This window comes from Haliotis cracherodii, unplaced genomic scaffold (genome assembly GCF_022045235.1).
Source record: "Haliotis cracherodii isolate W230 unplaced genomic scaffold, xgHalCrac1.p SCAF_30, whole genome shotgun sequence".
NCBI classification, from domain to species: Eukaryota; Metazoa; Mollusca; class Gastropoda; order Lepetellida; family Haliotidae; genus Haliotis; species Haliotis cracherodii.
This window is the reverse complement of record NW_027266287.1, coordinates 593931-615039: the sequence shown is the minus strand read 5'-3', so window position 1 is coordinate 615039 and position 21109 is coordinate 593931. Positions and strand designations below refer to the sequence as shown.

The 21109-nt window shown below is 46.0% G+C and overlaps 1 protein-coding gene across 2 annotated transcripts; it reads left to right on the top strand.

Moving 5' to 3' along the window:
• Nucleotides 1–1404: 1404 nt before the first annotated feature.
• Nucleotides 1405–19294, top strand: LOC139477040 (phospholipase A and acyltransferase 3-like). 2 transcript variants are annotated; one of them, XM_071259601.1, is made up of 5 exons: nucleotides 1405–1505; nucleotides 2637–3034; nucleotides 3713–3857; nucleotides 17177–17306; nucleotides 18172–19294. In XM_071259601.1, exons 2-5 carry the CDS (start codon nucleotides 2647–2649, stop codon nucleotides 18262–18264), a joined length of 756 nt encoding a protein of 251 aa, XP_071115702.1. In that variant the 5' UTR covers nucleotides 1405–1505; nucleotides 2637–2646; the 3' UTR covers nucleotides 18265–19294. The 2 variants fall into 2 exon arrangements, with proteins under 2 accessions (XP_071115702.1, XP_071115703.1); XM_071259602.1 differs by having other exon boundaries at nucleotides 1412–1489.
• The last annotated feature ends 1815 nt before the right edge of the window (nucleotides 19295–21109 follow it).

Genomic DNA, 21109 nt, shown 5'->3' with positions numbered 1-21109 from the left:
ACAGGGAGTTTTCATGTTTCATAAATTATATTGCTATATATGTTAGGATGTAACTTCGTACATTTCTATTTTTGAGGAAGTTGTCACTCATGTATCGTATTATTCAGAGGAACATATTCGCCTAAACATGCTCATTTTTCCTACTTTATGTTGATTTAATCAGGTGTTAATTAACAACTTGTATTGTCATGACCCGTGAAGATCCTGGGTAGATTAGGTCTTCAGTGCCGACTTAATTTCAGAGCTGGAAACTGGATGTGAATAAGCTGCTAGATCTGAGAAGGGGATGCGAGTGAAATTGGGGTGAATGGTTTATTAGATATATCTTTGGAGCCAGTAAGAGGCAAGAAATAACTGCCAATGTTCTGTTCACATCATAAGTTTTCAGCTTTGCCATCTTTTAAGTTCCAACTTTGGATACATAGTCATTTTGGAAAATGTTATTTTTTTGTTATTGTCTTCCATCCACCCGCTGCCTCTGAAGCTGAACATGGAGGTGAGGAAAACCATGAAATGATATGGATGTCCTTGCAGACATGCACGTGCAGGTGCCATATCGGCAGTAAAACTGGGGGAAGCATGTTGTGTACTAGGGCTGCAACGGTTCACCAATTCTTCGATTCGGTTCGATGCTCGATTATTTCCATTCGATTCGATTATTTTCGATTCGATTCATTAGTCTAATAATATACAATAAATAAGTAACAAAACGTGTTTTTACTTCAACTTTTTTATTGAACAGTGCAACACTGTGCACCAACAGGACAAACTCATCACCTCAGACTGTGAGGTCAATCAGGTCATCAGGGATGATCATGTTTTTGGATAAAAACACAAGCATGTCCACATTGTCACTGCTGAGCAGTCACAACACCCCCGGCTGTTGAAAAGACCCTCTCACTAGCCACACTTGAGCCGAAACCTTAGTTTTTGGATGACTTGGGGTTGGTGACAGCACGTCGTCTGCCATGCTTTCAAAGGGAGGTCACTCTAATCTAATTATAACATTGTGTTGACGTAATATTAACAAAATCAGTATTTCACTCCTCTGCGGGGGTAAGTTTCAAAGTCAGCATTCATCACAAACTGATGCGTGGATCGATGCTCATGATGTCAATCAACGAATTGTCTCGTCCAGACTGGATTAATTTATTTACAGACCGCCGTCATATAGCTGGGATATTGCTGAGTGCGGCGTTAAACAACACAAGAACACAAACTGAATGTAAACACCATGAATAGGTCGGACATCAATACAGAGAATGTGCACTCGGAACTACTCGGGTGAGTCCGTAGTGAATGGGTCTATTGATCTATATTGGCGACTCCACGCGGTATTGATTCGTGTGAATAGAGGAACAACTGGTATCGCCGCGCTGTTATACATAGTGTTGCTGTGCTTTCGTTACGCTACACTATAACAGAAGGGAGCTTGTGCTGTTAGCCGCGGCTGAACGACAGTGTGCCTAGGTTTTCTGACGTTTATCAGGTGAGAGGTCTACAAGGTACGTATCACTAGATTGGATGTATCTGTTACCTAACTACGTCCTATTGGGCCCGGGAGACGCTGTTGAGGGCAAGTGATCCTTTAACCGGTTTAAGATGCAGACAGTACGTAGTCCAGTTAGTTTCGTATCTTTGTGTGGCCAGCTTTATGGGACAATAGGGACACTTTATGAGTAACAGCTTCTGGTGTCTTGCATACTGCGACGTTTCGATGTGAGGTGAGGTGAGGTGAGGTGAGGTGAGGTGAAATTTGGTTTAACTTCCAAGATTATTGCACTTATATAGCGACGTGCATGTACGTGTATGTGTGGCTGCTTGTACTAGTCCGGACTGATGCCGATTTATAGTGCTAACTCACTGAGAAACCATGCCGCAGTTTAACATGAATACCCCACTCAGACGCAGTATACTGACTCCGAGCCGACCAGTCCTTGTTTTAACCCCTGAATGCCGAGCGCAAGACAGGTTAACAACAAGAATGACGCGGCCGGGGATCGAACCCCGGACCTTCCTCTCTCCGGGCGGACGCTCTACCACTAGACCACGGAGGCGGTCGACGTTTCGATGTAGGTTCATACACCGTTATGTAGATTGACTCCGACCAAGTGATGAGAGATATATTTACATGATATGTTGTGATAAGCAGCAGATTAATATTAACAACAGGTAATAGATGACAAGTATGAAGCCAGATTTAAATATGAAAAGGAAAATTAAATGTAAATTTTCACTATGAAGCTGGAGTGACGACAACCACTTGACGAGAGGTACAGATGATACAGTCAATATCTATAATCGGTCAATATGTTTATTGACTCAAACTTTCAGTCAATATGTATCTCGAATGATTCACTTAGGCAATGTACATATTGACTGAAATTTTAAAAAAAATCAGACTGAAATTTTCAGTCAAAATACTGATTGTCTGAAAAATGAGCAGAATTTTGGGCAGATTGACTGAAATGAAATAGATTCCTTAATTGAATCTCCTCATTTGATTTGGATCTATTTTGATCTTACGAAGATGTGTTTCAGTTGTTTAGCACAGCACTACCGATGGCATCTTATGACAAGCGAAGGTAGGATAAGTTAAGCGAATTCATTTTAAGACTTTGTGCTATTTGATTCAGGTTTAAAGATATGTTTACACGCAAACGGAAGACGACAACCAAAGCTAAAGGCACGAAGAAGCACAACGGAGAGACGTTGACTGACGCTAAAGGCACGAAGACGCACAATGAAGAGACGTTGTTTGACGCTAAAGGCACGAAGACGCATAACGAAGAGACGTTGTCTCAGGCTAAATGCACAGTGACGCCCGAGGATGCATTAGCTCGCGCTGCAAGGATAAAGCAACACAATGAGGAGACGTTAGCTCGCGCTGCAAGGATAAAGCAAAACAATGAGGAGACGTTAGCTCGCGCTGCAAGGATAAAGCAACACAATATGGAGACGTTGGCCCAAGCTTCCCCGGGAGACATGCTGAAGTTTGACCGAGGAATCTACTGTCACTGGGCGCTATACATAGGTACGGAGCTACACTCTTTCGTCACAACTATATGTTGTGATGCATCGAGTGAATATTATGAAGCTCTGTGATTTCCTTCATGTGCATAAACACAACGGGGATATATTCCATCTTATAATGGATCCCCTATACTTTTCATACAAGGCGAACTATATTAAGATATTGGGATTGCGTTGGGCTGGGAATTTGTATGAAGGCTTCTGTTTCACTTTTCAGGCCAGCCAACTTCAACCAAGCGAAGAACTCTGCAGGGTTGCTGATCGTCTCAACACACTACATAAACTCGATGCAGTGGTCGTTCAGATAGCCTCTCCTTTAAAAACTGATTCTGGCCCGATTTGATGGCACTTCGCTTGGATGACACCTGGGCCCACTTGCACAAAGCGATCTAAGCGCTAAGATGATCCTAACTCCCATGCTTTAACATAGGCTTACAATAGTCATAGCGCTAAGACCGCTTTGTGCAAGTGGGCCCTGCTGTAGCAGTACAGAACCACCAACAAAATTAACATTGACATTGATATTATGTTCCACATCTCGTTTAAGAAAACTGTGGATTATGATTATGATCATGATCATTATGATGATGTCACTGGTCTGTCTTGATATAGCTGGAATATTGTTCACTGCGGCGACAATCATTCAGTGAAGTCTTCCACGTTTGTTTTACCATTGAAGGTGAAGGTCGTGTGATTCACCTTGCGGGCAGGGACGGAGATATGAACGATAACGCCAATGACGTGAAGGTCAGAGAGGACAGTTTCTGGAAGGTTGCTGGAGGCGATGAAGTTGACGTCAGCAATGATAAAGACGACAGATGGAAGTGAGTTCCTGTAGATTTCTATGATTACAGTTTGTGTGTATTTCAATCTGTCAACTAAGTCATTCAAGGTTTATTATGATTATAAATGTTGGCTGTGCACAAACTATACCCGTACTCGTGGGTTTCACGTCGACTGTGGTAAACGTCTACTACCTGCGGGGCGGTCGGGTAGCCTAGTGGTTAAAGCGTTCGCTCGTCACACCGAAGACCCGGTTCGATTCCCGACATGGGTACAATGTGTGAAGCCCATTTCTGGTGTCCCCCGCCGTGATATTGCTGGAATATTGCTAAAAGCGGCGTAAAACCATACTCATTCTACAATGTCTTTATACCCTTTCTCCCGCTAACTCTTTCACTTCATCCATCTTTCATTCATTTTCTATTATTTCTTCTGTTATCCTCATTGACCCATTTCCAGCCTTCTTCTTCCCCTTGCCTTTTCTTTCAGTTACCTCACGTACTCTGTAACGCTGTTTCAGTTGCCTCACTTACTCAAACGCTGTTTCAGTTGCCTCACGTACTCTGTAACGCTGTTTCAGTTGCCTCACGTACTCTGTAACGCTGTTTCAGTTGCCTCACTTACTCAAACGCTGTTTCAGTTGCCTCACTTGCTCTGTAACGCTGTTTCAGTTGCCTCACTTGCTCTGTAACGCTGTTTCAGTTGCCTCACTTGCTCTGTAACGCTGTTTCAGTTGCCTCACTTGCTCTGTAACGCTGTTTCAGTTGCCTCACTTGCTCTGTAACGCTGTTTCAGTTGCCTCACTTGCTCTGTAATGCTGTTTCAGTTGCCTCACTTGCTCTGTAACGCTGTTTCAGTTGCCTCACTTGCTCTGTAACGCTGTTTCAGTTGCCTCACTTGCTCTGTAACGCTGTTTCAGTTGCCTCACTTGCTCTGTAACGCTGTTTCAGTTGCCTCACTTGCTCTGTAACGCTGTTTCAGTTGCCTCACTTGCTCTGTAATGCTGTTTCAGTTGCCTCACTTGCTCTGTAACGCTGTTTCAGTTGCCTCACTTGCTCTGTAACGCTGTTTCAGTTGCCTCACTTACTCAAACGCTGTTTCAGTTGCCTCACGTACTCTGTAACGCTGTTTCAGTTGCCTCACGTACTCTGTAACGCTGTTTCAGTTGCCTCACGTACTCTGTAACGCTGTTTCAGTTGCCTCACGTACTCTGTAACGCTGTTTCAGTTGCCTCACGTACTCTGTAACGCTGTTTCAGTTGCCTCACGTACTCTGTAACGCTGTTTCAGTTGCCTCACTTACTCAAACGCTGTTTCAGTTGCCTCACGTACTCTGTAACGCTGTTTCAGTTGCCTCACGTACTCTGTAACGCTGTTTCAGTTGCCTCACTTACTCAAACGCTGTTTCAGTTGCCTCACTTGCTCTGTAACGCTGTTTCAGTTGCCTCACTTGCTCTGTAACGCTGTTTCAGTTGCCTCACTTGCTCTGTAACGCTGTTTCAGTTGCCTCACTTGCTCTGTAACGCTGTTTCAGTTGCCTCACTTGCTCTGTAATGCTGTTTCAGTTGCCTCACTTGCTCTGTAACGCTGTTTCAGTTGCCTCACTTGCTCTGTAACGCTGTTTCAGTTGCCTCACTTACTCAAACGCTGTTTCAGTTGCCTCACGTACTCTGTAACGCTGTTTCAGTTGCCTCACGTACTCTGTAACGCTGTTTCAGTTGCCTCACGTACTCTGTAACGCTGTTTCAGTTGCCTCACGTACTCTGTAACGCTGTTTCAGTTGCCTCACGTACTCTGTAACGCTGTTTCAGTTGCCTCACTTACTCAAACGCTGTTTCAGTTGCCTCACGTACTCTGTAACGCTGTTTCAGTTGCCTCACGTACTCTGTAACGCTGTTTCAGTTGCCTCACTTGCTCTGTAACGCTGTTTCAGTTGCCTCACTTGCTCTGTAACGCTGTTTCAGTTGCCTCACTTGCTCTGTAACGCTGTTTCAGTTGCCTCACTTGCTCTGTAACGCTGTTTCAGTTGCCTCACTTGCTCTGTAACGCTGTTTCAGTTGCCTCACTTGCTCTGTAATGCTGTTTCAGTGGCCTCACTTGCTCTGTAACGCTGTTTCAGTTGCCTCACTTGCTCTGTAATGCTGTTTCAGTTGCCTCACTTGCTCTGTAACGCTGTTTCAGTTGCCTCACTTGCTCTGTAACGCTGTTTCAGTTGCCTCACTTACTCAAACGCTGTTTCAGTTGCCTCACTTGCTCTGTAACGCTGTTTCAGTTGCCTCACTTGCTCTGTAACGCTGTTTCAGTTGCCTCACTTGCTCTGTAACGCTGTTTCAGTTGCCTCACTTGCTCTGTAACGCTGTTTCAGTTGCCTCACTTACTCAAACGCTGTTTCAGTTGCCTCACTTGCTCTGTAACGCTGTTTCAGTTGCCTCACTTGCTCTGTAACGCTGTTTCAGTTGCCTCACGTACTCTGTAACGCTGTTTCAGTTGCCTCACGTACTCTGTAACGCTGTTTCAGTTGCCTCACGTACTCTGTAACGCTGTTTCAGTTGCCTCACTTGCTCTGTAACGCTGTTTCAGTTGCCTCACTTGCTCTGTAACGCTGTTTCAGTTGCCTCACTTGCTCTGTAACGCTGTTTCAGTTGCCTCACTTGCTCTGTAACGCTGTTTCAGTTGCCTCACTTACTCAAACGCTGTTTCAGTTGCCTCACTTGCTCTGTAACGCTGTTTCAGTTGCCTCACTTGCTCTGTAACGCTGTTTCAGTTGCCTCACTTGCTCTGTAACGCTGTTTCAGTTGCCTCACTTACTCAAACGCTGTTTCAGTTGCCTCACTTGCTCTGTAACGCTGTTTCAGTTGCCTCACTTGCTCTGTAACGCTGTTTCAGTTGCCTCACTTGCTCTGTAACGCTGTTTCAGTTGCCTCACTTGCTCTGTAACGCTGTTTCAGTTGCCTCACTTGCTCTGTAACGCTGTTTCAGTTGCCTCACTTGCTCTGTAATGCTGTTTCAGTTGCCTCACTTGCTCTGTAACGCTGTTTCAGTTGCCTCACTTGCTCTGTAACGCTGTTTCAGTTGCCTCACTTACTCAAACGCTGTTTCAGTTGCCTCACTTGCTCTGTAACGCTGTTTCAGTTGCCTCACTTGCTCTGTAACGCTGTTTCAGTTGCCTCACTTGCTCTGTAACGCTGTTTCAGTTGCCTCACTTGCTCTGTAACGCTGTTTCAGTTGCCTCACTTACTCAAACGCTGTTTCAGTTGCCTCACTTGCTCTGTAACGCTGTTTCAGTTGCCTCACTTGCTCTGTAACGCTGTTTCAGTTGCCTCACGTACTCTGTAACGCTGTTTCAGTTGCCTCACGTACTCTGTAACGCTGTTTTAGTTGCCTCACTTACTCAAACGCTGTTTCAGTTGCCTCACTTGCTCTGTAACGCTGTTTCAGTTGCCTCACTTGCTCTGTAACGCTGTTTCAGTTGCCTCACTTGCTCTGTAACGCTGTTTCAGTTGCCTCACTTGCTCTGTAACGCTGTTTCAGTTGCCTCACTTACTCAAACGCTGTTTCAGTTGCCTCACTTGCTCTGTAACGCTGTTTCAGTTGCCTCACTTGCTCTGTAACGCTGTTTCAGTTGCCTCACTTGCTCTGTAACGCTGTTTCAGTTGCCTCACTTACTCAAACGCTGTTTCAGTTGCCTCACTTACTCAAACGCTGTTTCAGTTGCCTCACTTGCTCTGTAACGCTGTTTCAGTTGCCTCACGTACTCTGTAACGCTGTTTCAGTTGCCTCACTTGCTCTGTAACGCTGTTTCAGTTGCCTCACTTGCTCTGTAACGCTGTTTCAGTTGCCTCACTTGCTCTGTAACGCTGTTTCAGTTGCCTCACTTGCTCTGTAACGCTGTTTCAGTTGCCTCACGTACTCTGTAACGCTGTTTCAGTTGCCTCACTTGCTCTGTAACGCTGTTTCAGTTGCCTCACTTGCTCTGTAACGCTGTTTCAGTTGCCTCACTTGCTCTGTAATGCTGTTTCAGTTGCCTCACTTGCTCTGTAACGCTGTTTCAGTTGCCTCACTTACTCAAACGCTGTTTCAGTTGCCTCACTTGCTCTGTAATGCTGTTTCAGTTGCCTCACTTGCTCTGTAACGCTGTTTCAGTTGCCTCACGTACTCTGTAACGCTGTTTCAGTTGCCTCACGTACTCTGTAACGCTGTTTCAGTTGCCTCACTTGCTCTGTAACGCTGTTTCAGTTGCCTCACTTGCTCTGTAATGCTGTTTCAGTTGCCTCACTTGCTCTGTAACGCTGTTTCAGTTGCCTCACTTGCTCTGTAACGCTGTTTCAGTTGCCTCACTTACTCAAACGCTGTTTCAGTTGCCTCACTTGCTCTGTAACGCTGTTTCAGTTGCCTCACTTGCTCTGTAACGCTGTTTCAGTTGCCTCACTTGCTCTGTAACGCTGTTTCAGTTGCCTCACTTGCTCTGTAACGCTGTTTCAGTTGCCTCACTTACTCAAACGCTGTTTCAGTTGCCTCACTTGCTCTGTAACGCTGTTTCAGTTGCCTCACTTGCTCTGTAACGCTGTTTGAGTTGCCTCACGTACTCTGTAACGCTGTTTCAGTTGCCTCACGTACTCTGTAACGCTGTTTTAGTTGCCTCACTTACTCAAACGCTGTTTCAGTTGCCTCACTTGCTCTGTAACGCTGTTTCAGTTGCCTCACTTGCTCTGTAACGCTGTTTCAGTTGCCTCACTTGCTCTGTAACGCTGTTTCAGTTGCCTCACTTGCTCTGTAACGCTGTTTCAGTTGCCTCACTTACTCAAACGCTGTTTCAGTTGCCTCACTTGCTCTGTAACGCTGTTTCAGTTGCCTCACTTGCTCTGTAACGCTGTTTCAGTTGCCTCACTTGCTCTGTAACGCTGTTTCAGTTGCCTCACTTACTCAAACGCTGTTTCAGTTGCCTCACTTACTCAAACGCTGTTTCAGTTGCCTCACTTGCTCTGTAACGCTGTTTCAGTTGCCTCACGTACTCTGTAACGCTGTTTCAGTTGCCTCACTTGCTCTGTAACGCTGTTTCAGTTGCCTCACTTGCTCTGTAACGCTGTTTCAGTTGCCTCACTTGCTCTGTAACGCTGTTTCAGTTGCCTCACTTGCTCTGTAACGCTGTTTCAGTTGCCTCACGTACTCTGTAACGCTGTTTCAGTTGCCTCACTTGCTCTGTAACGCTGTTTCAGTTGCCTCACTTGCTCTGTAACGCTGTTTCAGTTGCCTCACTTGCTCTGTAATGCTGTTTCAGTTGCCTCACTTGCTCTGTAACGCTGTTTCAGTTGCCTCACTTACTCAAACGCTGTTTCAGTTGCCTCACTTGCTCTGTAATGCTGTTTCAGTTGCCTCACTTGCTCTGTAACGCTGTTTCAGTTGCCTCACGTACTCTGTAACGCTGTTTCAGTTGCCTCACGTACTCTGTAACGCTGTTTCAGTTGCCTCACTTACTCAAACGCTGTTTCAGTTGCCTCACTTGCTCTGTAACGCTGTTTCAGTTGCCTCACTTGCTCTGTAACGCTGTTTCAGTTGCCTCACTTGCTCTGTAACGCTGTTTCAGTTGCCTCACTTGCTCTGTAACGCTGTTTCAGTTGCCTCACTTACTCAAACGCTGTTTCAGTTGCCTCACTTGCTCTGTAACGCTGTTTCAGTTGCCTCACTTGCTCTGTAACGCTGTTTCAGTTGCCTCACTTGCTCTGTAACGCTGTTTCAGTTGCCTCACTTGCTCTGTAATGCTGTTTCAGTTGCCTCACTTGCTCTGTAACGCTGTTTCAGTTGCCTCACTTACTCAAACGCTGTTTCAGTTGCCTCACTTGCTCTGTAATGCTGTTTCAGTTGCCTCACTTGCTCTGTAACGCTGTTTCAGTTGCCTCACGTACTCTGTAACGCTGTTTCAGTTGCCTCACGTACTCTGTAACGCTGTTTCAGTTGCCTCACTTGCTCTGTAACGCTGTTTCAGTTGCCTCACTTGCTCTGTAATGCTGTTTCAGTTGCCTCACTTGCTCTGTAACGCTGTTTCAGTTGCCTCACTTGCTCTGTAACGCTGTTTCAGTTGCCTCACTTACTCAAACGCTGTTTCAGTTGCCTCACTTGCTCTGTAACGCTGTTTCAGTTGCCTCACTTGCTCTGTAACGCTGTTTCAGTTGCCTCACTTGCTCTGTAACGCTGTTTCAGTTGCCTCACTTGCTCTGTAACGCTGTTTCAGTTGCCTCACTTACTCAAACGCTGTTTCAGTTGCCTCACTTGCTCTGTAACGCTGTTTCAGTTGCCTCACTTGCTCTGTAACGCTGTTTCAGTTGCCTCACGTACTCTGTAACGCTGTTTCAGTTGCCTCACGTACTCTGTAACGCTGTTTTAGTTGCCTCACTTACTCAAACGCTGTTTCAGTTGCCTCACTTGCTCTGTAACGCTGTTTCAGTTGCCTCACTTGCTCTGTAACGCTGTTTCAGTTGCCTCACTTGCTCTGTAACGCTGTTTCAGTTGCCTCACTTGCTCTGTAACGCTGTTTCAGTTGCCTCACTTACTCAAACGCTGTTTCAGTTGCCTCACTTGCTCTGTAACGCTGTTTCAGTTGCCTCACTTGCTCTGTAACGCTGTTTCAGTTGCCTCACTTGCTCTGTAACGCTGTTTCAGTTGCCTCACTTACTCAAACGCTGTTTCAGTTGCCTCACTTACTCAAACGCTGTTTCAGTTGCCTCACTTGCTCTGTAACGCTGTTTCAGTTGCCTCACGTACTCTGTAACGCTGTTTCAGTTGCCTCACTTGCTCTGTAACGCTGTTTCAGTTGCCTCACTTGCTCTGTAACGCTGTTTCAGTTGCCTCACTTGCTCTGTAACGCTGTTTCAGTTGCCTCACTTGCTCTGTAACGCTGTTTCAGTTGCCTCACGTACTCTGTAACGCTGTTTCAGTTGCCTCACTTGCTCTGTAACGCTGTTTCAGTTGCCTCACTTGCTCTGTAACGCTGTTTCAGTTGCCTCACTTGCTCTGTAATGCTGTTTCAGTTGCCTCACTTGCTCTGTAACGCTGTTTCAGTTGCCTCACTTACTCAAACGCTGTTTCAGTTGCCTCACTTGCTCTGTAATGCTGTTTCAGTTGCCTCACTTGCTCTGTAACGCTGTTTCAGTTGCCTCACGTACTCTGTAACGCTGTTTCAGTTGCCTCACGTACTCTGTAACGCTGTTTCAGTTGCCTCACTTACTCAAACGCTGTTTCAGTTGCCTCACTTGCTCTGTAACGCTGTTTCAGTTGCCTCACTTGCTCTGTAACGCTGTTTCAGTTGCCTCACTTGCTCTGTAACGCTGTTTCAGTTGCCTCACTTGCTCTGTAACGCTGTTTCAGTTGCCTCACTTACTCAAACGCTGTTTCAGTTGCCTCACTTGCTCTGTAACGCTGTTTCAGTTGCCTCACTTGCTCTGTAACGCTGTTTCAGTTGCCTCACGTACTCTGTAACGCTGTTTCAGTTGCCTCACGTACTCTGTAACGCTGTTTCAGTTGCCTCACTGACTCAAACGCTGTTTCAGTTGCCTCACTTGCTCTGTAACGCTGTTTCAGTTGCCTCACTTGCTCTGTAACGCTGTTTCAGTTGCCTCACTTGCTCTGTAACGCTGTTTCAGTTGCCTCACTTGCTCTGTAACGCTGTTTCAGTTGCCTCACTTGCTCTGTAACGCTGTTTCAGTTGCCTCACTTACTCAAACGCTGTTTCAGTTGCCTCACTTGCTCTGTAACGCTGTTTCAGTTGCCTCACTTGCTCTGTAACGCTGTTTCAGTTGCCTCACTTGCTCTGTAACGCTGTTTCAGTTGCCTCACTTACTCAAACGCTGTTTCAGTTGCCTCACTTACTCAAACGCTGTTTCAGTTGCCTCACTTGCTCTGTAACGCTGTTTCAGTTGCCTCACGTACTCTGTAACGCTGTTTCAGTTGCCTCACTTGCTCTGTAACGCTGTTTCAGTTGCCTCACTTGCTCTGTAACGCTGTTTCAGTTGCCTCACTTGCTCTGTAACGCTGTTTCAGTTGCCTCACTTGCTCTGTAACGCTGTTTCAGTTGCCTCACGTACTCTGTAACGCTGTTTCAGTTGCCTAACTTGCTCTGTAACGCTGTTTCAGTTGCCTCACTTGCTCTGTAACGCTGTTTCAGTTGCCTCACTTGCTCTGTAATGCTGTTTCAGTTGCCTCACTTGCTCTGTAACGCTGTTTCAGTTGCCTCACTTACTCAAACGCTGTTTCAGTTGCCTCACTTGCTCTGTAATGCTGTTTCAGTTGCCTCACTTGCTCTGTAACGCTGTTTCAGTTGCCTCACGTACTCTGTAACGCTGTTTCAGTTGCCTCACGTACTCTGTAACGCTGTTTCAGTTGCCTCACTTACTCAAACGCTGTTTCAGTTGCCTCACTTGCTCTGTAACGCTGTTTCAGTTGCCTCACTTGCTCTGTAACGCTGTTTCAGTTGCCTCACTTGCTCTGTAACGCTGTTTCAGTTGCCTCACTTGCTCTGTAACGCTGTTTCAGTTGCCTCACTTACTCAAACGCTGTTTCAGTTGCCTCACTTGCTCTGTAACGCTGTTTCAGTTGCCTCACTTGCTCTGTAACGCTGTTTCAGTTGCCTCACGTACTCTGTAACGCTGTTTCAGTTGCCTCACGTACTCTGTAACGCTGTTTCAGTTGCCTCACTGACTCAAACGCTGTTTCAGTTGCCTCACTTGCTCTGTAACGCTGTTTCAGTTGCCTCACTTGCTCTGTAACGCTGTTTCAGTTGCCTCACTTGCTCTGTAACGCTGTTTCAGTTGCCTCACTTGCTCTGTAACGCTGTTTCAGTTGCCTCACTTACTCAAACGCTGTTTCAGTTGCCTCACTTGCTCTGTAACGCTGTTTCAGTTGCCTCACTTGCTCTGTAACGCTGTTTCAGTTGCCTCACTTGCTCTGTAACGCTGTTTCAGTTGCCTCACTTGCTCTGTAACGCTGTTTCAGTTGCCTCACTTGCTCTGTAACGCTGTTTCAGTTGCCTCACGTACTCTGTAACGCTGTTTCAGTTGCCTCACGTACTCTGTAACGCTGTTTCAGTTGCCTCACTTACTCAAACGCTGTTTCAGTTGCCTCACGTACTCTGTAACGCTGTTTCAGTTGCCTCACGTACTCTGTAACGCTGTTTCAGTTGCCTCACTTACTCAAACGCTGTTTCAGTTGCCTCACTTGCTCTGTAACGCTGTTTCAGTTGCCTCACTTGCTCTGTAACGCTGTTTCAGTTGCCTCACTTGCTCTGTAACGCTGTTTCAGTTGCCTCACTTGCTCTGTAACGCTGTTTCAGTTGCCTCACTTGCTCTGTAATGCTGTTTCAGTTGCCTCACTTGCTCTGTAACGCTGTTTCAGTTGCCTCACTTGCTCTGTAACGCTGTTTCAGTTGCCTCACTTGCTCTGTAACGCTGTTTCAGTTGCCTCACTTGCTCTGTAATGCTGTTTCAGTTGCCTCACTTGCTCTGTAACGCTGTTTCAGTTGCCTCACTTGCTCTGTAACGCTGTTTCAGTTGCCTCACTTACTCAAACGCTGTTTCAGTTGCCTCACTTGCTCTGTAACGCTGTTTCAGTTGCCTCACTTGCTCTGTAACGCTGTTTCAGTTGCCTCACTTGCTCTGTAACGCTGTTTCAGTTGCCTCACTTGCTCTGTAACGCTGTTTCAGTTGCCTAACTTACTCAAACGCTGTTTCAGTTGCCTCACTTGCTCTGTAACGCTGTTTCAGTTGCCTCACTTGCTCTGTAACGCTGTTTCAGTTGCCTCACGTACTCTGTAACGCTGTTTCAGTTGCCTCACGTACTCTGTAACGCTGTTTCAGTTGCCTCACTTACTCAAACGCTGTTTCAGTTGCCTCACTTGCTCTGTAACGCTGTTTCAGTTGCCTCACTTGCTCTGTAACGCTGTTTCAGTTGCCTCACTTGCTCTGTAACGCTGTTTCAGTTGCCTCACTTGCTCTGTAACGCTGTTTCAGTTGCCTCACTTACTCAAACGCTGTTTCAGTTGCCTCACTTGCTCTGTAACGCTGTTTCAGTTGCCTCACTTGCTCTGTAACGCTGTTTCAGTTGCCTCACTTGCTCTGTAACGCTGTTTCAGTTGCCTCACTTACTCAAACGCTGTTTCAGTTGCCTCACTTGCTCTGTAACGCTGTTTCAGTTGCCTCACTTGCTCTGTAACGCTGTTTCAGTTGCCTCACTTGCTCTGTAACGCTGTTTCAGTTGCCTCACTTGCTCTGTAACGCTGTTTCAGTTGCCTCACTTACTCAAACGCTGTTTCAGTTGCCTCACTTGCTCTGTAACGCTGTTTCAGTTGCCTCACTTGCTCTGTAACGCTGTTTCAGTTGCCTCACTTGCTCTGTAATGCTGTTTCAGTTGCCTCACTTGCTCTGTAACGCTGTTTCAGTTGCCTCACTTGCTCTGTAACGCTGTTTCAGTTGCCTCACTTACTCAAACGCTGTTTCAGTTGCCTCACTTGCTCTGTAACGCTGTTTCAGTTGCCTCACTTGCTCTGTAACGCTGTTTCAGTTGCCTCACTTGCTCTGTAACGCTGTTTCAGTTGCCTCACTTGCTCTGTAACGCTGTTTCAGTTGCCTCACTTACTCAAACGCTGTTTCAGTTGCCTCACTTGCTCTGTAACGCTGTTTCAGTTGCCTCACTTGCTCTGTAACGCTGTTTCAGTTGCCTCACGTACTCTGTAACGCTGTTTCAGTTGCCTCACGTACTCTGTAACGCTGTTTTAGTTGCCTCACTTACTCAAACGCTGTTTCAGTTGCCTCACTTGCTCTGTAACGCTGTTTCAGTTGCCTCACTTGCTCTGTAACGCTGTTTCAGTTGCCTCACTTGCTCTGTAACGCTGTTTCAGTTGCCTCACTTGCTCTGTAACGCTGTTTCAGTTGCCTCACTTACTCAAACGCTGTTTCAGTTGCCTCACTTGCTCTGTAACGCTGTTTCAGTTGCCTCACTTGCTCTGTAACGCTGTTTCAGTTGCCTCACTTGCTCTGTAACGCTGTTTCAGTTGCCTCACTTACTCAAACGCTGTTTCAGTTGCCTCACTTACTCAAACGCTGTTTCAGTTGCCTCACTTGCTCTGTAACGCTGTTTCAGTTGCCTCACGTACTCTGTAACGCTGTTTCAGTTGCCTCACTTGCTCTGTAACGCTGTTTCAGTTGCCTCACTTGCTCTGTAACGCTGTTTCAGTTGCCTCACGTACTCTGTAACGCTGTTTCAGTTGCCTCACTTGCTCTGTAACGCTGTTTCAGTTGCCTCACGTACTCTGTAACGCTGTTTCAGTTGCCTCACTTGCTCTGTAACGCTGTTTCAGTTGCCTCACTTGCTCTGTAACGCTGTTTCAGTTGCCTCACTTGCTCTGTAACGCTGTTTCAGTTGCCTCACTTGCTCTGTAACGCTGTTTCAGTTGCCTCACTTACTCAAACGCTGTTTCAGTTGCCTCACTTGCTCTGTAACGCTGTTTCAGTTGCCTCACTTGCTCTGTAACGCTGTTTCAGTTGCCTCACGTACTCTGTAACGCTGTTTCAGTTGCCTCACGTACTCTGTAACGCTGTTTTAGTTGCCTCACTTACTCAAACGCTGTTTCAGTTGCCTCACTTGCTCTGTAACGCTGTTTCAGTTGCCTCACTTGCTCTGTAACGCTGTTTCAGTTGCCTCACTTGCTCTGTAACGCTGTTTCAGTTGCCTCACTTGCTCTGTAACGCTGTTTCAGTTGCCTCACTTACTCAAACGCTGTTTCAGTTGCCTCACTTGCTCTGTAACGCTGTTTCAGTTGCCTCACTTGCTCTGTAACGCTGTTTCAGTTGCCTCACTTGCTCTGTAACGCTGTTTCAGTTGCCTCACTTACTCAAACGCTGTTTCAGTTGCCTCACTTACTCAAACGCTGTTTCAGTTGCCTCACTTGCTCTGTAACGCTGTTTCAGTTGCCTCACGTACTCTGTAACGCTGTTTCAGTTGCCTCACTTGCTCTGTAACGCTGTTTCAGTTGCCTCACTTGCTCTGTAACGCTGTTTCAGTTGCCTCACGTACTCTGTAACGCTGTTTCAGTTGCCTCACTTGCTCTGTAACGCTGTTTCAGTTGCCTCACGTACTCTGTAACGCTGTTTCAGTTGCCTCACTTGCTCTGTAACGCTGTTTCAGTTGCCTCACGTACTCTGTAACGCTGTTTCAGTTGCCTCACTTACTCAAACGCTGTTTCAGTTGCCTCATGTACTCTGTAACGCTGTTTCAGTTGCCTCACTTACTCAAACGCTGTTTCAGTTGCCTCACGTACTCTGTAACGCTGTTTCAGTTGCCTCACGTACTCTGTAACGCTGTTTCAGTTGCCTCACGTACTCTGTAACGCTGTTTCAGTTGCCTCGCGTACTCTGTAACGCTGTTTCAGTTGCCTCACTTGCTCTGTAACGCTGTTTCAGTTGCCTCACGTACTCTGTAACGCTGTTTCAGTTGCCTCACTTGCTCTGTAACGCTGTTTCAGTTGCCTCACTTACTCAAACGCTGTTTCAGTTGCCTCACTTACTCAAACGCTCGTATCAATACGTTTAAGTGAACTGTACGTTAATCTGGTACCTCACGTACACTCAAACGCTCCTATCGATACGTCTTAGTGAACTGTACGTTAATCTGTTACCTCACGTACACTCAAACGCTCCTATCGATACGTCTAAGTGAACTGTACGTTAATCTGTTACCTCACGGACACTCAAACGCTCCTGTCAATACGTCTAAGTGAACTGTACGTTAATCTGTTACCTCACGTACACTCAAACGCTCCTATCAATACGTTTAAGTGAACTGTACGTTAATCTGGTACCTCGCGTACACTCAAACGCTCGTATCAATACGTCTAAGTGAACTGTACGTTTATCTGTTACCTCACGTACACTCAAACGCTGTTTCAGTTGCCTCACTTACTCAAACGCTCCTATCAATACGTCTAAGTGAACTGTACGTTTATCTGTTACCTCACGTACACTCAAACGCTCCTGTCAATACGTCTAAGTGAACTGTACGTTAATCTGGTACCTCGCGTACACTCAAACGCTCGTATCAATACGTCTAAGTGAACTGTACGTTTATCTGTTACCTCACGTACACTCAAACGCTCCTGTCAATACGTCTAAGTGAACTGTACGTTTATCTGTTACCTCACGTACACTAAAACGCTGTTTCAGTTGCCTCACTTACTCAAACGCTCCTGTCAATACGTCTAAGTGAACTGTACGTTAATCTGGTACCTCACGTACACTCAAACGCTCCTATCAATACGTTTAAGTGAACTGTAGTTAATCTGTTACCTCACGTACACTGTACGTTTATCTCCCCGACAGTCCGTATCCTCCAGACGAAATCGTTGAAAGGGCGAAATCTCGACTGGACCGGGTTGGCTACAATCTGGTCCTGTTCAACTGTGAACACTTCACCTCCTGGTGCAGGTACGGGAAGAGCCAGAGCGATCAGGTAATGGCGATAGTAATACGTTATACACACATGGGCTGTGACGTAAACTTAACCTTAATTATATAATTGAAGTTGTCATAATGTAAATAAAATCTCTCGTATATACATGTGTTGTTTCTGCAGATCACAATTAACTGCAAACAATCCACAGTAACAATTGTTTACCTTCATGCTATTGCCATTCTGACGTCATCAGTTTACCCATGTGTGTGTACAGCATAAAAAACAACATTATTGAATGCTGCGAATCAAATCACTCTGAAGTGCTAGTATTTGACGGTGTTAGAAAATCTCCCCAACTAATGCTGTCTGTTGGAGGCAGCTAAGAATCGGTGACTTGGAAGAATGCGTTTATTCGTACCCACTCAACATCAATCACTGGTTTGTCTGGTTCGATCCCACAGTGCATGCTAATATGGCTGTAATATTGCTGACTGCGACGTTATCAAGCTAATTTCAATCTTTATTGGCTTGACCCCTTAAAGAAAGGTTTGTTGTGAGAAACACGCATCCCTCACATCTGTGTCATCACTCGCTATGTTACCTTCGTGATGAGGGGGCACGGGTGGCCCAGTCGTCTAAGCGTCGCGATTCGCTGTGCAGAGTTGCGTCCCTTGGACACGCCAGAAACCTATGATCGTGGGTTCGAATCCCGGTTCGCCCCGATTATGTTTCTAGGTTTGTCAGCACCATACCCGTGCTTGTGGGTTTCACCGAAGTAGTAAACGTCCGAGACCTGCATCACTTCGGGCTTTCCTCCCACATTAAGCTGACACACCGTGATATAACTGGAATACAGTTAAAAGCGGCGTTAAACCCAACTCACACACACGCACCTTCGTGATGATGTCTTGTCTTGGCACAGGTGGACCAAGTGGCTGCTGCTGGAGCACGGGTATTCGGAGGAGGAGTGATGCAGATATATGACATCTTTAAAGGTCTTGTGAACTCGAGCTAGCGCTGAAGCTGTGGCTGTGACGGAGGCTGATATTTCACATGTGTTTGTTTCTATGACAAGGCTTTCAGGATGGATCTGTGACTAGCTGTATTTGCTATTTTGACACCTGAAGCAGAGGCTGTATTTGTGGTTGTAGCTGAGAGTGATTACAAGGTTGTAGCTCCTGTAGCTGAGAGTGATTACAAGGTTGTAGCTCCTGTAGCTGGCAGTGATTACAAGGTTGTAGCTCCTGTAGCTGGCAGTGATTACAAGGTTGTAGCTCCTGTAGCTGGCAGTGATTACAAGGTTGTAGCTCCTGTAGCTGACAGTGATTACAAGGTTGTAGCTCCTGTAGCTGACAGTGATTACAAGGTTGTAGCTCCTGTAGCTGACAGTGATTACAAGGTTGTAGCTCCTGTAGCTGACAGTGATTACAAGGTTGTAGCTCCTGTAACTGGCAGTGATTACAAGGTTGTAGCTCCTGTGGCTGACAGTGATTACAATACTGTAGCTCTTGTAGCTGAGGATTTATGTATTGATCTGTTCACCACTTACTACAGACTACCAACGAACGTAGGACACATGTGTAACATCTGTCAGAGAGCTGGACAGGAACGGACTGATATTGCTTTAGGTAGTTGTACATGGTGTCCTACCAATATTGTTCTATTTACTTCATATGAACAGGCATTCTAAGCCTCTATGTTTCAAACATTGTATGATTTAACATATGACCGAATAAAACTGATTCCCACTTACTGTGTTTTACTGATGTTTATGCCTAGAAAGGCAGTAGGCCTCGGAAGTAAGACATACCCTTCTTTAAGGGTGTGGGGACGTTTAACCGGTAGCAGGTCAAAACGGCACCATGTCAGAACGGCCTCGACAGGTAAAGTCAAAACGGCTACAGAAAGAAGTCAAACGGCCACAACCCATAGTCAAGACGGCCAGAAAAGAGTCATTAGGGCCACACAGAAAATAAAGAAGTCAAACTCAAGTATTGTGTCACATTACAGTAAACTACGGTTATGACGAACACGCTTATAACGAACTGACGGATATAACGAACTTACCTTTTGGTCCCGACTATTTGCTGTTGTTATACTGTATATATGCTTATAACGAACTACAGTTATAACGAACTAAAATTAGTAATCCCTTTGAGTTCGTTATAACCGTACTTTACTGTAATTATGTAATTACTTGTATTATGCATTAATTGTAGTACATACATTGTACGAGTTTTGGGGTCGTCTTGACATGAGGCCCCGTTAAACCTTTAGCACTATGCAAGCAGTATCAGTGACGTGCCACGAAGAATGAACTTCACATTTTGCATAAGTAGACATTAGAAGCCTCTATTCTTTAAAGATTTGTATTATTTCACATATGACCGAATAAAACATTTTCCCACTAACTCAGTGTTACAGATGTTTATGTCTTAAAAGGCAGTAAGCTTTGGAAGTAGGACAGACCCTTCATTTAGGATGTGAATATGTGTGAGTATCAGTGACGTGCCAGGAAGAATGAACTTCCGCCCTTGTTCTCTTGTAAGATACAGCGATGTGACGATCTACAATACCCAATACGGGAAGCCTAGTGGTTAAAGCGTTCGCTCGTCACGCCGAAGACCCGGGTTCGATTCCCGACATGAGTACAATGTGTGAAGCCCATTTCTGGTGTCCCCCGCCGTGATATTGCTGGAATATTTCTAAAAGCGGCGTAAAACCATACTCAGTCACTCACTCACTCATCTGCAGCGGCTTATTATGCTGCACTAGTTTGACATATGTTCAATTGAGCTTTCCTTCACGCACTACAGACCCCCTCGGATACATAGACGCCACTTGTTGCATCCCGTATCACATTAACCTGACTATACAAGCACAACAATCTCTACCCGACGCAGAATAGCGTGCACGCCGCGTAGATTCTGAACAATCGTAAGTGTTACCCTGTAAACAGCATTTCAACCTATTTCATAACTGTTGAGAACAAACATTACGAATCAAATATATATTTTTAACATTGCTGACATCATGATGCTTATTTATGTATAGTTAATATTATCAGTAAGCTATAATGTCCCCCACAACAACCCCACCCTCACTCACTAACTCACTCACCCCAACTAACCCCCGCTCACTCACCCCACTCACCCTCACCCCACCCACTCACTCACCCGCACTAACTCACCCCACCCACTCACTCACCCCCCTCACCCCCACTCACTCACTCACTCACTCACTCACTCACTCACCCCACCCACTCACCCGAACTAACTCACCCCACCCACTCACTCACCCCACTCACCCCCACTCACTCACCCCACTCACTCACACACTCACTCACCCGCACTAACTCACCCCACCCACTCACTCACCCCCACTCACTCACCCCATTCACCCCCGCTCATTCACCCCAAGTCACTTACCCCACCCACTCACACACTCACTCACCCGCACTAACTCACCCCACCCACTCACTTACCCGAACTAACTCACCCCACTCACCCACCCCCACTCACCCACCCCCACTCACCCCACCCACTCACACACTCACTCACCTCCACTAACTCACCCCACCCACTCACTCACCCGAACTAACTCACCCCACCCACTCACTCACCCCACTCACTAACCCCCGCTCACTCACCCACTCACCCCCATATGACTTCATGACTTCTCATAAGAGGTAAATCCACACGCACCCGCAACAGTGTGAAACATCAGTGTAATTGAATCGCTTGTAAACACGACACATACTACCATTGATCGTGTATGTTTAATCCAGGTCACATATGACAGCACACCCAACCAGCTGATGTTGTTTTTATATCCTTGCACACTGACAAACAATAAACTGT